This window comes from Mus caroli, chromosome 16, assembly GCF_900094665.2.
Source record: "Mus caroli chromosome 16, CAROLI_EIJ_v1.1, whole genome shotgun sequence".
Classification (NCBI taxonomy): Eukaryota; Metazoa; Chordata; class Mammalia; order Rodentia; family Muridae; genus Mus; species Mus caroli.
Window position 1 is genome coordinate 19,102,445 of NC_034585.1, and position 17,850 is coordinate 19,120,294.

General features: G+C 42.3%; 1 protein-coding gene across 8 annotated transcripts in view; it reads left to right on the top strand.

Annotated features, from left to right (window-relative positions):
- The window catches only part of Map3k13 (mitogen-activated protein kinase kinase kinase 13), a 147,315-nt gene that overhangs the window by 89,415 nt on the left and 40,050 nt on the right, over positions 1–17,850 (top strand). For 6 of the 8 annotated variants that reach the window (XM_029470554.1, XM_029470558.1, XM_021184533.2 and 3 more), the window contains one exon: positions 17,179–17,735. In XM_029470554.1, coding sequence (XP_029326414.1) covers positions 17,264–17,735 — 472 coding nt within the window. In that variant the 5' untranslated portion in view covers positions 17,179–17,263. Of the gene's footprint in view, positions 1–2,615; positions 2,816–4,481; positions 5,208–17,178; positions 17,736–17,850 lie in introns of those variants that run through there. The other 2 variants (XM_029470559.1, XM_029470557.1) reach the window with 2 other exon arrangements.

Genomic DNA, 17,850 nt, shown 5'->3' on the forward strand with positions numbered 1-17,850 from the left:
TTCCTTCCTCCCTCCCTCCCTCCCTCCCTCCCTTCCTTCCTTCCTTCCTTCCTTCCTTCCTTCCTTTCTTCCTTCTGTGGACACTTAGAGCTATGACTGTTCTTTGAAGCAGGACTCTTAGCATGCCCCAGAGGTTCTGTTGTGTTGTGTTTTCATTTTCAATTTTTATTTCTCTCTTGATTTCTTCTTTTACCCATTCATCATTCAACAATGAGTTACTTAAAGTTTGTGTAGTTTTGCCCAGATGACCTTTCTATAGAAAGCAGGAAGTTGAAATCATTAATGGGTCGATGTTACTGTCTTTAAATTCAGTAGTGCATTTTTTATGAAGTGGGGCTCACTGGGTTTGGTACATATAGGTTTAGGATAGTAATTCCTTGTTGGTTAACTGTCCTCCTTGTTGGTTAACTGTCTCTTTATCTCCTCTGATTAGTTTTAGTTTGAGGTCTATTTGGTTGGATCCTAGGATGAAGATACCTGCTTGCTTCTGGTTCCATTATATGGAAGTATTTTTGCCCATCCTTTTACTATAAGCTAATAAGTATTTCTTGCAGATGACAAATAGGTGGTGTTTTCTTGGTCTATTCAGTCAGACTATGGCTTTTGGTTGGAGAATTGAGGCCACTGATAGTTAAAGTTATTATTGAAAGTTGTGTGTTAGTCACAGTTATTGTGCTGTTGATTTTACTCTGCATTTTAGTAGTTATTGCTTTATATTTCTCTCCTGTCTCATGGCTATGCTTATTCTTCTCTTGAGCCTGAAATAGGTTTCCTACATTTTGTTCAATGTTGGTTTGCTGTATATAAAAAGATTTGGCTGTTTAGTCCTGGTGGTTTTTCTTTTTTACTCACTGAAGTAAATAGTTTTGCTGGGGAAGTAGTCTAGGTTGGGAGTCATGGCTACTTCAGTTTCTTCTGGCTTTCAAAGTTCCCACTGGGAATCACCTGTTGTTCTGATGAGTTTTCAATGCTCTTTCTTTGTTCTGTATATTAATATTTTAACTATGGCATGCCATGGGAATCCTTGTGGTCTCGTGAATTTGGTGTTCTGTGTGTTTCTTATATCTGTGTGGCCATGTCTTTCCTTAGATTTGAAAAGCTTTCCTCGTGATTTTGTTATAGACCTGGACTATGCCATTGACTTGTGATGCCTCTCTCTCCTCTATGCCTGTAATTGGAAAGTTTGGTCTTTTCACAGCGTCCCAGATTTTCTGTGTGTTCCTTTCCCATGTTTAAAAAAAACATTTTCATATCCTTGGCTTATTTTGTCTAGATTTTCTACTTAGTCTTTGAATTCCGATATCCTGTATTCTGCATGATTTATTTTTCTTGTAAGGATTTTCTTGAGTTTTCTAGCTGGCTTATTGGGCTTTCAGTGCTCTCTTCATTTCAGCTGTGTCTTCTTCAGGGCTTCTGTCTTGTTGCTGAGTTCCATCCTTGGTTCTAGATTGTTGTTATTTCCATGAGCTTGTGTCTGTGTGTCCTTGAGCATCATTCAGATATTGTCCTCTCTCAGGTCATTAAGCTGCTCTGTTGTGTCATTCTCAAACCTTTGAATCCTTTGATGAACTATATAATTTTTTTTAAGTTCTGTGTCCCAAGGTTCATCTAGGTGTTTCTCATTGGCAAACATCTCTATAGGAATGGTGTGTTTGGGGGTGAGAGGAGATACTGCCTTGATTGCTCATGATGTATGTATTTCTTTGATGAGTTATTTCAAGGCACATGATCTTCTTTTGTTAGTTATGTGTCTGATAGGGTTCGGGCAGGTTGGGGCAGCAGAGAGTATTTGCAGGTGAACTTGGGCCTTGAGGCTGGAGATGGCATAAGTGACGTAAAGACAAATGGCTTTTCTAAGCACTGTTGGGTCTGATGGCCAGTGATTGAGCAATATCAGACACCCAGACAGAGGAAAATCAAGTTGGCCAAACAAGTACAATAGAGCAATTGTTATTATTGTGGAACGATTCTTTACTTTGCAGATAGATTTAGAAGCAATGTGTCATGTAGTTACTGTGGGTGATAGAGTTGTTGAATTATCTCTTTTGAAAAATATCCTCTAGGGCCTGTAGAGATGGAACAGTGTTTAGCAGTGTTTGCTGATCTTCCAGTGAACCCCGGTTCAGTTTCCAGCACCCATGTCAGGCAGCTCACAACCACCTACAACTGGCCACCAAGGGTACCCAAACACACATGGCATGTGCCGACATATACATACACATAGGTGAAAATAAAATAAATCTCTTTTAATGTTCACATGGGTGCTAGAGAGACGGCTCAGTCACTAAAGTACTTGCCACACAAGCTTATGTTCCTGATTTTGGGCTCCACTTCCATGTAAAGCACTGGGCGTGTGGCAGCACATACCTGTCATCCCAGTGACAAATAAGGTGGAGGGCGACTAAGGATTATACTAGAGTTGACTTCTGGCCTCTGCTTGCATGTAAACACATATACACATAAACATATACACAGGAGTGCTTATGTACACTTCTTACAGTGGGTTCAAGTTATAATCCCAGAAGAAAGTGCTGACGGTGTCTCTAAGTTCTACCCTCTATAAAACTAATCTTTGTGTTGAAAGGCTACATCCTAGTTCCACTCACAGATCGTCTGTTGTTCTGCATCTGTTCTTTTCATCAGAGCCACCATGTGCACTTGTCTGCAGGACACATCAAGAGCAAATAGGAAATCCTGACAGCCTCCCTGTTGCCATCCTTGTTGTGGGTGGAGCTCATGAAGGACTCTTTAATAGTATACAGTCTTGGCTATGTTGGGAATAGAAATGGAAACTCCCCCAATGAATAAATCATAGGTATGGACTAAATAATTAAATTAAATTGTAGATATGGTTGACTCCCTAGCACCAAGTCTAATCCATATTCTAAAATGAAAAATTATTGATCGGTGCCAATTTCAAATTTAGATTCTTGGTAAAGTTCAAAATGTTCTATCCTGTTTTCCAAAGCACTGTGTGTACTGAGCCAGTGCTTAAAAGTCTTAAAAGGCAGCGGGGTTGATTGTTCCAGGCCAGCCTGGGCTACATAACAAGGTCATAACGTGTTAGGATACAGTTGTGGTCTTGGTTTCTGGCTGCAGAAGTGGGGTGGCCTGTGCTCAGCTCCTGTGTTTAACACTTAGCTGACAGTAGGTCATTGAAACAGTGTGCACTCCAGCTTGTTTATTAAGCATTATCACGGATAACACAAGGAGTAAACAGGAAAACACTTTAGGGCTGTGATAGACACAGACTTCAGCTAGCATTAGTTTCTGTTGTTGTCTTTCTGTTGTTTCTCTCTCTCTCTCTCTCTCTCTCTCTCTCTCTCTCTCTCTCTCTCTCTTTCTCTTTTTTTGAGGCATAGAACATGCCCAGAGCCTTGGACATGCTGGGCAAGAACTGCATTACTGAGCTATAGCTCCAAACCAGTTACTATTATTGTATTGTGAACATGTTGTGCACAGATAAGGAACTACTTATCCCATGTGCGTGTAAAGTTCTCTCCATGAAGTGAACCATCCCACTACACCTGGGCCTGTATTTAGTGCTGAGCCAACTAGCAGGGAGGGGCAGGGCACACAGGGTACTGAGGTAAATAAGACCTGAATTTTCGCATAGTGAGTTCACACATTTATCAGAATTAATGGTTTCTCCTGAGAAGCAGAAGCCATAGTGCTCCTGTCTCTCTAAACAGTTTAAAATTGCAGCGTTTCCAAGCAACAAAGGGCCAGCAACGGAGCAAAGGTGGTGGGAGACCCTTACCAGCCTCCTGCCTCCCGTGTCCGTGCGGGATCACAGGGCTCTGTACATCGTGTACACCCTGGCGCTGGCGTGGCACTGCGTGGGCTGCATTCACCTCTACTTCAGTTCGACCTCACTGCCCAACCGAGCAATCAGAAAGCCTGGCCGTGATTGGATGAGAGAATCTCATGATGTAATTTCCTTCCTTTTCCACTTGTCCACGGTCAGGCTGTTCTTAATGGCAATGCCAGCAGTGCTTTTTAAATATGTTTTTGAGATTATAATTATATCATTTTCCCTCTCCTTTCCTCCTGTCAAACTCTGCCATGTATCCTGCCCACTTACTCTCTTTAAAATTCATGACCTCTTTTTCCTTTCTTGTTGTTACACACATGCCCACTCTCGCACACATACACACTCGTGCATGTACACAGACAAACACACACACACTACCCAATGGGCTGACTATTGTGCTCCTCCCTGGGGAGGGCTGCTTCTCCCACTCATCATTCATTAGTTGCCTGTGGCACTGCTATAATGCTCAGGCACAACAGTGCTTCTGGACACAATCCCCTGTTCTGCGTCTACAGAGGCTGACGCGTAGAGATAGATACCTTGCTTCTTAGGTGTTATTGGGTTCAGTCAGTGTGGCGCCCCCTGAGATCTCGGAGAGCAGGCGTGTGCAGGTTGTGACTCAGTATCCATTTCTCTGGCTCACACTCACATCACCACACTTTGCTCTATCGCTCTATCAAGGACCAACATTCTTACTGGTGACCAGTAACTATGATCTCCAAGACTAGCAACCATTCTTTCCCTTGTCTAGGAAATAGTTCACTGGCTCAGTTAACTCTGGCTGGGGCACAGAGTTAACTGTGCCTTTTCTATCCATCCCTTTGTAAATGATCCATTTTATTGAACTTTCATTTGCCCCATTGGACAATGCCATCTGTTTCCTAACAGGACCTAGACTCTTGGAAGCCCACAGAAACATAAATGACAATGATTGCTGCTGCTGGTCATTCACCGTGTAGACAGTGGTCACCCAGACATTGGAAATCTGAATTCAGAAAAATGATTATATACAGTCCCAGGTTACCTTCACTGTAACAGCTAGTACATTTGGAATATAGATCAGTCTGATTAGAAACAGATGTTTCCTTTAGAAACATATCGAGTCTGCAAAGAAGAACCATGTGACATGATGTGTTCACAACATGGTGTTTACTAGAAGCAACCATTAAATGTTCTTATTCTCACCATCAGATGACATCCCTGTGGTACCCCTACTCTACCTCACTGAGGGAGTCATTCATCTTTCAACACTTACAATTCTTCAAAGCATATCCTTTTTAAAACCAAATAAGGTATAGAGACTCTGGGGTTGGTCAGCACGGTCCCAGGTCCAGGATCCATGAATAGCGATGCTGAACTCTGGTCCCACGTCCAGGATCCATGAATAGCGATGGTGAGTTTCTTAGTGGGACATCACTTATTTCTGGGCAGGCTGATCTTCTCTGGATGGCTTGAAAACAAATGGCCTTTTCACATTAAAACAGGAACATCTATTCTTTGTCACCACATTAAGGTTCTTTTTTTCCAATGAAGTAAAGATAAATTTGTTTTCAAATTCATGTTCCTAGGCTAACAAGATGGCTCAGCATGTAAAGGCGCCTGCTGCCGAGCCTGTAACCTTAATGGCAATCCCCATGGTGCACTCGAATGGTGGGAGAAAGTATTTCACTCCAGCACACTGTCCTCTGACCGCCACATAGTCACTGTGGCCTGTGGGTATGGGAACAGACACACCACAGAATGAAATGTGATTTTAAGAAAACCACAGTCATTTGAGCTCACTTTTAGTTACACAGATAATAATAATTCTTACTTGGCTTGGTGGCTGTAATCCCGGTGTGCAGAGGTAGAACATTCTAAGTCTGAAGTCATTTACACACACACACACACACACACACACACACACACACACACACACAGCATGTGCTTCCTTATTTTAGAATCCAGTGCTTATGAATTAAAGTGTAAATAACAAGCCTTCATTGGTGCCTGGCTCAGCACCGCAGAGCAGGCTCAGCATGCTATGTTGCCTTATTCAACCCTTGTTACATACATAGAAAGAAGCACAGGAACCAAGATGCATGAGTAGCCCAGAAAGCTTGAGTCCAGAGCTCATATGTTTTACAGCAATGCTAAATTTATCTAATTGTCATTTTCCATAAACAGTGTTTTCCTAGAGACAGTTTCTTAAATTAATAAAATAATCTCCTAATTTAAAACATATCAATAATAAAACTCTGGGAATTTATTTCTCCTTTTAATATCAGAATAATTGGGTATTAATATTCTCTCAAATATTATAGCTGCTTTGAGCTTGCTTGCATTCTGTGATTTATTAAAACCTGGAGTATAGAAATAGCTGCTGTAGTTAGAGACAAGGAAATTGAATCGGTCTGTGCTTTCTCTCTCCTGTGTCTACTTTGGCCCCTGAGCTGCTGGGTCTGTTACCCTTGGCATTTCAGAGGCGTTTCAGAAGCCACCTTGCTACCCCTCTCTGGCAACTGTGATCTTAGTTTTTCAAATTCCAGCATCCCAGAGGCTAGGGTAGGAGGATTGTTAACTCAGGGCCAGCCTGAGCTACATAACAAGGCCTGTCTAAAGTTCCAGGGCAGCTAGAGCTACATAGTAGGACCTTGTCTAAAGAAGAAAGAGAGAAAAAATAAATAAATAAATAAATAAATAAATAAGACAATACCAGAGGTTGGCTGAAAAGAGCTCACCACTAATCAATAACTCAGAAATAATGTTTAATTTAAAATTTTTGTTCAATTTTGAAGACTTTATTTGTAGTCTTTATTTATTTATAGCTAATTTTTTAAAAACTGATTTGTTCCTACTTGCTTTATGAAAGTAAAATCTGAAATTAATAATAAATAACATTATCTTCTATTAGCGACATGAAATAAAATTGTTTAATCCAAGGCTGATCCATTCAACCACATCTCCTTTCTTCTCTCTCTCTATCCTGCATCCTGGGATGCTGGCATAAAGCCAAGGTAATTCCAGAAATTGGCAATTCCCTGCCAAGTGTGCAGCTGCTGTCTAACCCTTGCCTACTCGTTTTGTACCAACCACTTCTTTTTGAGGACACAAATTTCAGAGGGCAGAAGTGTGTCCCGAGGCTGGCAAGGAGCACTGTCACGTGCTCCTGCTGCCAGAGGCCAAAGGCTGCATCTCTCTGCAGCTTCGAGGTGGCCAGGTAGCCTGCTGGCGGGCTTCTTACCCTTTACCCCTCTGACATTCCACATCTTTCCCACTTGCCTGTCAATGTTTTAACAATCTTGCCTTATCTCCCTTCCTTCAAATAAATAATAGTGTTGATTTTTCATGAATAAAAAGAACCAAGTAGTCACTCCCCATGAAGGGTACCTGAACCAAACGTGGACAGGGAGAGAGGGTGGGAACAAAGGAGCAGATGGCATTGGGAGAGTCACTTGCTATTCCCTTCAGCTTCTTCTGCTTCTCTGCTCTTCCCTGCAGTGGCAGTGGGTGGGTGTACACAAACAGGTAAAATCTAGATATTTTTATCTTCCTACACCCTTCTGAAATACAGCTCTGAGCACATTTGAATATAGTCATGGAGATGGTTTTTTTTTTTTTTTTCCTTCCCTTTTGTTCAAGCTCTCTTGATTGCCCTGCCTTTGTGGCTTTGCGCGGGTGCTGATATTCTGGGGGAAGCACAGGGGAAGCCTTGTGCACACAGGGAGGCTGGTCTCATGCCTGCCTGTGGTCAGAGAGAGCTGATCACTGGGTAGCCTGTGCTGCTGTTGAGAGGTGCAAGCTCACCTCTTCAGTGGATCTGTGCCTCCTCAAACACCTTGGATCCAACTTGAGTAGCATTCTGAGCTGCTATCTCTCTTGGCATCTGTTCTGGTGATACTGTGGCTACTTGTTTCTCTGCATGGACAAACAAGCAGACTAACAGAAGGAGCCCAGGAAAGAGGAGGACTCATCCCAGGCTTGCCACTGGTCAGCAGCCTGCATCCTCTCTGGGACTTGATTTGCATTGAAAAGTTGGGGTGAGCTTTAACCCTCGAATCTCCAGCTACAGTCCTCTCAGCCCCGTGTCCAAACTGTGTGGAGTATGCAGGAGAAGGGTCTAACATTCAAGTTCTTGGAGGCAATCAAGGGCAATGACAGTGGCTATAGCCTACATCATTTGGGGGGGTCTCTTGGGCTCCTCTGACCAACAATCAAAGGGAGGGTTTTCATGGCTGAACCTGGAGGTTTTTACTAGTCTTAGGCAATCATTTCATTTCAACAGTGTAACTTCATTTAAATCATTTATATATGTATACACATACACTTATATGTAGTATACACATCTTTAAGAAAATATAAAATAGTGTTTTCCTGTAGCATTTTCAATTTTCCTCAGTGTTATTTATCCCACCCCTTCCCTGTCAGTATTAACTTGTTTTCTTCCTTCTCATAGACTGTCAGTACAGCTCTCTTCAGAGCCCTTCCCTGCCACGGTCCTTTTGTCACTTTCCTGGTAACTTCAGGTATCAAGGGATTTGCAATGAGAATTCACAAATAAGAGAGCACTTGCCTTGTTTGTCTTTGGGGTCTGGGCCACATCATTCCTTATAATATACTCTAGTTCCATCCATTAACCAACAAAACTCCTGATTCCGTTCTTTAAGTCAGGTAGAATTCCACTGTGTATGAACCACATCCACTCATCAGCTCAAAGCCATGTAGGTTGTTTCTAACACACACACACACACAGAGAGAGAGAGAGAGAGAGAGAGAGAGAGAGAGAGAGAGAGAGAGAGAGAGAGCTATTGTGGCTAGAGCATCAGTGAACAGGGTTTAGACAGTATCTGTAGAGTAGGATGTCAAGTCCTGTGGCACATGCCAAGGAGTGGCTTAGTTGGCTTGCATGGTCAGTCTACTTTGAGAATTCTCCATGGTGACTTCACTAGTTTGCAATCCCACCAACAGGGAGTGAGGGTCCCCTTCCCCCATATTCTTACCACCAACATGGAATGAGGGTCCCTCCCCCATACTCTCACCAGCATTTCTGTTCATTATTTCCTAGTCTTAGCCATTCGTACTGGGGTGAGATGGAATTTCAAAGTAGCTTTAATTTGCATTTCCTTAATTGCCAAGGGTTGCAGAACACTTTAAAAGATACAATGAAAACTTTACATCTTTAAAGACATTGAGGAAGACTAGAAACTAGAAAGACCTCCAACAGGGCAAGCATTGATAAATTAATATTGTGAAAATGACCATCATACATGAAGAAATGTAGAGATTAATTGCAATCCCAATAAAAATCCCCATCTCATTCTTCATAGAAATCGAAAAAATCCTAAAATTCATAGAGAACCACAGAAGGTATGCTTGCTGCTTGATTTGAGTTCTAGCCACAGCCCATTTTATAACCGGCTGTCTGTTTTCTTGTCCCTTCATTTTTTGTTTGTTTTTTGAGCTCTTTGTCTAGTTGAGATATTAATCCTGTGTAAGTGTACAGATGGTAAAGATCGTCTCTTACTCTGTCGGCTTCCTCTTCGCTCAGTTGCTTTGTTTTTTGCTGTACAGAATGCTTTGGTTTTATGAGGTCCCGTTTTTAATTGTTGGCCTTGACTCCCGAGTGAATGGAGCCCTATTCAGAGAGACCTTTTTTATGTGTTATATGGTACTGCCTTTGTCTTTGATGTCTCTCATTGAGCTCTTTGATCTATTTGGAATAAATTTGTATAGCAGGTAATAGCTATGGGTACAATTTCATTCTGTGTGTAAATAACCAGTTTCCCTGAACTGTTTGTTGAAAGTGCTGTCTTTTCTCTAATATGTATTTTTAGCATCTTTGTCAACTATAACCTGGCAGTAATTACATGGACTTGTGTCTTCTATGTTGTTCCATTGGTCTACATGTCTGTTTATGTCTCAGCAGCGTGCTGCTTTTAGTACTATAGCTCTGTAATATAGCCAGAAATCTAATCTGGTATGGCAATTCCTCCAACACTGGGTTTTTTTTCTCAGATTGCTTTGGCTATCCAGGATCTTCTGTGATTCTGTATAAATTTTAGGATTTTTCTAGTTCTTTATTCTTTTTCTATTTCTATGAAGAATGAGATGGGTATTTTATTGGGATTGTAATTAATCTCTACATTTCTTCGTGTATGATGGTCATTTTCACAATATTAATTTATCAATGCTTACCCCACGGGAGACCTTTCCAGACTCTAGTCTTCCTCAGTGTCTTTAAAGATGTGAAGTTCTCATTGTAGAGGCTATCACATCGTTGGTCAGGTTTATCCCTGGATGTATTTTTGGCTGCATTGTGAATGGGTTTGCATGATCCCTTCCTCAGTGTCTGTGATTAGTGTGAGGAATGGATGCTGACTTTTGTAAGCTGATTTTGTGTCCTGCTACTTTGCTGAAAATATGGATCTTTTCAAGAAGTTTTCTGGTGGAATTTTTGGAATCTCTTATGTAAAGCCTCCTGCCATCTGCAAGTGGGGGTGACTTGGCTTCCTCTTTTCATGATTGTATTCCTTTTATTTCCTCCTCTTGTCTTCTTTCTCTGGCTAATGCCTCAGGCCCAACACTGAAAGGAGCTGGATAGTGGACAGTCTGTCTTGTTCCCGGCTCTGAGGGGGATGCTTTGAGTTTTCCTCCATTGAGGATAATGGTGGCTATGGGTTTGTCATATACCAAGATATACCATATACTTCATTATGTTGTCATATATCAAGTTATACCATATACTTCAATGTGTTGGCATATACCAAGTTATATGATATAGTTCATTGTGTTGGCATATACCAAGTTATACCATATACTTCACTGCTTTGAAGTACAATCTCCAGCCACACTATCTCTAGGACTTTTATCATGAAGGCATGGTAAGTTTAGTTGCAGGACTTCTCTGCATCTATGGAGATGATCATGCGATATTTGTCTTTAAACCCACGCATATGCTTTATTGACTTGTGTATGTAGAACCACCCCTGTATCTCTAGGGTAAAGGCAATTTGATAAGGGTAAGATGACCTTTGTGACACTTGCCTGTGTTAGGTTTGCAAGTATTTCCTTGAGCATTTTTAAATCTATGCTGGCTTCATAAAAGGAGTTTGGAAGTACTTTGCTGTTCCTTTCCTTTTTTAATTTTAAAAATAATTTAAGAAGTATTCATATAGCTCTTCTTTGAACACCTCTTCAAATTCTTCTGAGAATCCATTCAGACCTCGGTTTGTGTGTGTGTGTGTGTGTTGTTGTTGTTGTTGTTTGTTTGTTTGTTGTTCTGTCAGGAGGCTTTTTATTACAGTTTGAATATGCATCTATTTAGGGTATTCATCACTTCTTGGTTTAACTTTGGTGATTTGGATGAATGTAGGAATTTGTTTGTTTCTTTTAGATTTTCTAACATAATGGAGTACAGGTATTTAAAGTTTTATTTTATAACATTCTGAATTTCTTTGGTGCCTGTTAGAATTTTTTCCTTATTCATTTCTGATTCTATTAATTTAGTTTATCTCTGTGTGTGTGTCTTTTTTTTTTTCCCTTGAGCTGCTGAGTAGAATTCATGTTCTTTTGTGTTTGGGTGGGATATTCTGTAAATATTTTAGGTTCATGTGATGTATGATGTCATTTAATTCTGATGTCCTTTGAGAGGTTGAGCCCAAAATATTTTTTTCCAAAAAATTTAATTTAAAAACTGAAATTAAAGAAGTAGTTTATTTTTGGAAGATGTATGTAATTATTGTCTTTTTTTCTGTTTGTGTCCTTGGCCTGATTTAGTGGTTCAGTTCCATTTGTTTGCTTTCTATAGATTCTCGGCTATATTTATGTCTCTCTTCAGTCTGAAGTATGGCTTCCAGTAGTCTCTGTAGGACTGGCTTGGTGGACATGAACTCTTTGAGGCTGTCTATATCACAGAAAGTTTTTTTTTTTACCCCCTTCACTGGAGTAGACAGCTTTGGTAGGTACAGGAGCCTCTGTGAGCCTCTGTGGTCTTTTAAAACAGGGAGCACATTGCTCCAGACACTTCTGGCTTTTAACATCCCATTGACAAAGAGCTGTTGTTAGGATAGATTTTCCTTTATTTGTGACTCAATGTTTTTTCTCTTGCAGCTTTCAGCACCTTGCCTTTGTTCTGAATTGAATATTTGGTGTTTTAACTATGATATGCCATGGGGGATTTTCTTCCCTGGTCTTATGTATTTGGTATTTTGTGTGCATTCTATATCTGTATACCTTTTCTTCCCCACCCCCCGCCTTTATTAAAAATAGGTTCTTTTCTCATACAATATATTCTGATTAAAAGTACATGTGCTTTTATTTTTTACTTAATTTCCCCAAGATTTATATATTTTATGTGAGTTACAGATGGTTGTCAGCTGTCTTGCGGGTGCTGTGAACAGAATCCAGGTCCTCTGCAAGAGCAGCAAATTCTCTTAACAGCCGAACCATCTCTCCCATAGCTTTTCTTGATTTGGGGAATATTCTTCCACGACATTTGAATCTCAGGTCCTTGGCTAGTCCACTTGGGATTCCTCTCATTCATCTATGCCTACAATTCAAAGTTCCTATGTGTCCCTTTCATGCATTTGTAATGTTTTTCCCACATTTTTTCACATGTAAGGTCTAATTCCAATTCTGCCTCTTACCTCTGCCCTGTCTTATTAGTAACTTTTCCACCATTGCATCCAAAAACCTGACAAGAGTACTCTCACTGTGCCTCCTTTGTGAGCCCCAAAAGACCACCAAGGAGTCGACTCCAATGCAATCACACTGGGGTCTCTTTATTTCAAGCTGGAGCTTGGGTTGCACTGCTGTCTCTGGCAGAGCAGATCAGGAGGGTGAATCCCCGTGCTCTCATCAGGACAAGGTTTTATAAGAAATGGCAACCGAGGGGGTTTCTAGCCTGGTACACATCTGATTGGGGGGCTATTATGGAATTTGCTGTCCTTTAAGATGACTCTTTTAGGCACATCAGGAAGTGGAGAACAGGAATGACAATATTCACCTGCTCTCTCCATTCTACCTTTTTATCCAGCCCAGAAATTCAACCCATGAAATGACAATACCCATACTCAAGAATAGACTCTCTCCTAGCTGGTCCTCTCTGGAAGCACCCACACAGACAAGCCACAACGTGTGCGTCATTACTGTGCCAGGTGTTAACAACCCAGTCAAGGGCAATCAGAATTAAACTGCTTGCCACACTAGCATTAGAGTTGTCTTCAACCCCCAGCACACTTCCTACTCCCAGAGATAATGTGTTCATCAGCCTGTGGTGCTGCAGGACAGATGGTGTGGTTTGCATGTCCACCCAGGTATGCAGTCATTCTCCACCCTTAAAATGGAGTCAAAGGCCGCTATGGAGTGTGGAGGACAGGGCATGGCCTGAAGAACTATGGCTTCCACAGTGTGGAGTAATGAAGTGCAGGCCGTGGGCTGATCTCATCACCAGACTTCCTAGGCAAGCACTTTGCCTGCTGAGCCATCCCCCCTTCCCCTCAGAATACTTTTTCTTCTGCTTTCTTTTTTGAGACATGGTCTCACTTAGCCCGGACTGATCTTGAACTTCTGATCCACCTGCTTCTAGGTCCAAGGGCTGGGATTACAGGCACACACCACTATGACCTGTCTCCATCTCTCCTTCCCCCATATTCTCCAGTGTGATAGCAGAGTTATTAAGGTCTAGCATATCTAACGGGTGAGGCACAGCTAACTGTCCTCAGAAGCCAAATACAGAGATAAAAGGGGTGGGGGTGGGGTCAATGTGTGGCCATATTGAGAAAAGGCTGACTCCCACTCCTACCCTGAATCCGTCTTCAAGGTCTTGGTGTGGTGTGTAGGCTTAAATAAAGAGCCAGAGTCACGCACAGCCACGGTGTATGGTCCTATCCACTGAGCAGCCATGATTGTCTCAGCTCTAGTTTCTCCTGAAAGGCCCTTCCACAAGTTCAGATCTCCCTCTGGGAGACAAGTTTCTCCTCTGTTGGGCCCTGGACTTCAGCTGTTTTCTCCTCCCATTTCTTGGGGTCTGTCATTTCAGCAGTCTGATAGCCAAAGTGAGGGACACTGTCCTTCAGAATATCCTTGATCTGTCTTGAGCAGTTTTCTATTTTTGATTCTGCATGTGCCTGAGACCATCTGGTACTAGTTGCTGTTGTGTCTGTAAGAGAACAGAGACATAGTTCCACCTGATCACCCTTAGCAGCCTGGGGATCCAGCCTAAGGACTGATAGCTTTGGCATGGAGAAGAGTTTTAAGGCTAGCCAATGAAGCAAAGCAGGGTTGAAGACCTGGTGGAGGCTTTTTTTTAGTGTATGTTTAAGTGCAGTGAAAGAACCACACAGAGCAAAGGAAGCTGCATCCAGATGTGTGATGTGTTTCCCAAGGGATAGTAGAGAAATAATTAATTGCCTTAATATTAACCTGATATAACATTTTAGGTGCTCTCAAGTTACATCTCAGAAGGTTGCTAAGAAACCCTTCTCTTTTCTCCTCTGTTAAGTGGAAGAAGCGAAGTGGCCCCAGAATGCCCTGGGTGTAATTATAAAGGTGAAACTAGAAGCCACTAGGTTTGCACAGGGTTAGAACGGGTCCTTGCCCTGTCAGTGGACTTCCTGGTGAGATTCCTAGGAAGTTCCAAGCAGCCGTGGTGGGACTCTGCTCTGCTGGATTCCAGGGTGAGGGAGCTCCTGTTCCTTCTTGGCTCCCCATAATGTTTCCTGTTCTGTGTCCAGCTTCAGCCAGTCTTCCCTATCCCAGCCAGTGGCTTTTCAGGTTCACAGTGTCCCATTCTGATGAGGAATAAAGACTTGAAGGAAAGACTCGAGGGAAATGAAAGAAGATTGATTAAGGAAACCGATATCATTGTTTGCTTGTTTGTTTTTAATCTTATTGTATTGTTTTTCATTTTCATAAATGCCTGTTTGTTTCTAATGAAAGACAGAACAGGTGTGGATCTGCAAGGGAGGGGAGATGGGGAGTCTGGGAGGAGAAGGGGGAGAGAAAACTGTAATCAGAATATGTTGTATGAAAAAAAATCTATTTTCAATAAAGAGGAAAAAGAAAGTGAGATGAACTCCCAAGTTGCCTTCTAAAGAGAGAGGGACACTCACACTCCCACCTAGATTAGTGGCACGGATGGGACCTTATGTCAGCAGCTGAACAGAGACTGAGGCAATCTTTATTGAAATCGGTCATTTTTTTTATTGAGTTGATGTATTTAAGTGTTTGTGTGTATATGTGTATCTGTATGTGTATGCATGTGTGTGTGTGTGTGTGTTCACACATGGGCTCATGCACCACAGTATGTGTGTCTCCACAAGTTTTCAGAGGAAAACTTGGGGACGTTGGTTTCCTCCTTCTGTCATGTAGCTCCTAAGATGGAACTCAGGTCATCTGCCAGTCTTGGAGGCAGGAGCCTTTGCTTGCTAAGGGCCAACTTGTTGAGCAGCCCAACAGGAGTCTTGTGTTACTCCTCCAATCAGGGACACCTTGGTGCCTCTCTCTCTTCTCTTTGCCCCTGCCTCTCTCTCATTTGATTGATTTTGTAGGTTACTGATTGAATCATCTCTCTCTTGTTCTTGGGCTACATGGACCAACTAACTTATGATTCACCATGGGCTCTCACCGCCCCTTTCTATGGAAGCTCGGGTCTGTCTTTCTTGCTGCAATGTGACTGGTTTATTTTTCTCACGGTGTCTTTTGGTTCCATACACATTGTCACAAATGATGGGATAGCACCCTTTTATGGCTGAGTAATGTTGCATTGGATGATATACAACTTTTGTGTATCTGCCACAGTTTCTCTTTCTGTCCCTCCATTGATGGACCCCTAGGTCTGCACTTGTTGTGACTAATGCTACAGTAAATGTGAGACTCCAGATGTCTCTCTGACAGACTGATTTCATGTCCTTTAGACAGGAGCACATTGCTGGGTCACTTGATAGCTCTGCAAAACTACCATGCTGTTTTCCACAGTGGCTGTACTAATTCACAGCTGACTGATGGCAGTCGGCCCTTGCCCTTGCTTGCTGTCTCCCTGTGGTTCTGATTTTACACAAGCCTGGTGAGTTGATGCTGAGCATTTTCTCAGAGGGATTTTGACTACGTGCTGACTCTGCCTGCTTAAGCTTACTGCCCGTTTCCAATGCTATTGAATTGAGGTTTTTATACAGTCTAGATATTATCTCTTATTAGATGTGTAGTACATGACTATTTCCTCCCATCCTATGAGTTGACTCTTCAAGACATTAGATTGTCTCCTTTGCTGTGGGAAAACATTCTAGGCTAACATCACCTCATTTACCAGCTTTTCATTTGTTTCTGGGATAAGAGTCTTATCCTGCTTTCAGAAAATTTGAGATAGATTTTTGCCATCTGATAATCTACGGCAAACCTTTGTTTTCAGAGGTTCAGACCTTCCCCAGTGTTTCTGGTGGGTAGATCAGAAGAGAAGAATAATTAAAAACCCGGGGCTTAGGTGTGTTGCCCTAGATTGACAAAACCCGTTATAGCTCAGGAATTTACCCTGCTGTGCACCTGTGATTTTTGTCTGTGTGAACTGAGAGCTGTAGAAGTTACTCCAGCCTAAGACACCAGAACAAAGAGAGGAAGAGGGGCTGAAGCATACAGTAGTCTATATATCATATGCATGTATGTATCATGGGTTTCCCTTGTTGTAAGGAGATTCTTTTCTGATTAAAATAGTAATAGAGGGAGAAGGAAGAGAGAGGACCATGTGGCAATCTGTCTCAAAACAAAATGGCTGTTAATAGAGCATGCTGGGACACCATGGAAATCAAAACTGCTTAGCTTTGAAGTTCGACCCCCTGAAATGAATTATTGTTCATTTTTTGTATGAGTCCTTCCAGTTTCTTTTCTGGAATTTGTGCGTTTATATCCTTCTAATACTTTCTCAAGCATGTGTCACATATATTATCCTAACTGTTCCTTATAGTGATTTGTCATGAACAGTCTCTCATGATAGTAAGTGCATTATTTTTCACTGCTGCCCTGTATTCCATTGTACCCAACCTCCTCTTGGTTTCAGCAGTTTTTTAAAAGAATATTTACTTAAATTTATGTATATATGTGTTTCCCTGTGTGTGTGTGTGTGTGTGTGTGTGTGTGTGTGTGTGTGTGTGTGAACCATGTGCATTCTGGAGCCCACTGAAGTCAGAAGTATTAGATCCCCTGGCACGGGAGTGACAGGAGTCGTGAGCTGCTATGTGGGTGCTGGGAACCAAACCCAGGTCCCCAGACGAGCTGTCAGCTCTAATCACTGAGCATCTCTCCAGCCATGTTTCAGTGTTTTGGTTGTGTAATCAGAAGTGGAGGAGTGTAGGTACTAAGGAAAGAGTGGCCTCATGGTCTCCTTTTTTCTCCAGGTTTTGGAGTCCTCTCTTGCATCAAACCTCTGTTGCTGTAATCTTCTGACTGTCATCTCAGGACCTGGGTCACCCTCATGGCACAATGGCCAACCCTCAGGAGCACCTGAGCTGCTCCTCTTTACCACACTTGCCCTTGACTGAGAACAAAACCTCTGGTGGACGGAATGAGCTTGCAGCTATGGGGAACCACCCTTCACCCAAGCTCCCTGAGGACCCTCAGGAGAGGGGGACTATACAGTCAGAGCTGATGGAGATCACAGGCAGCCCGATCTCCACAACAGTGTTGACCAGTGTAAGCGAGGATTCCAGGGGCCAGTTTGAGAACAGTGTTCTTCAGCTAAGGGAACAGGATGAGTCAGAGATGACCCTGTCTCTGGGGAACAGCAACACTGTGGATGGAGAGAACACGAACGGACCAGAAGACATCAAGATTCAGTTCAGCAGGTCAGGCAGCGGCAGTGGCGGGTTTCTCGAAGGACTGTTTGGATGTCTCAGGCCTGTGTGGAATATCATTGGGAAGGCATATTCCACTGATTACAAGCTGCAGCAGCAAGGTAAGCCAGAGCATGTGTGTCCTGGGAAGGCACTTCTTGTAGCACACTCTACCAGTAACTGGGTAATCTTTAAGGAGTGGGTCAACAGTGAGGCCAGATGTCCACCCGTTTCACT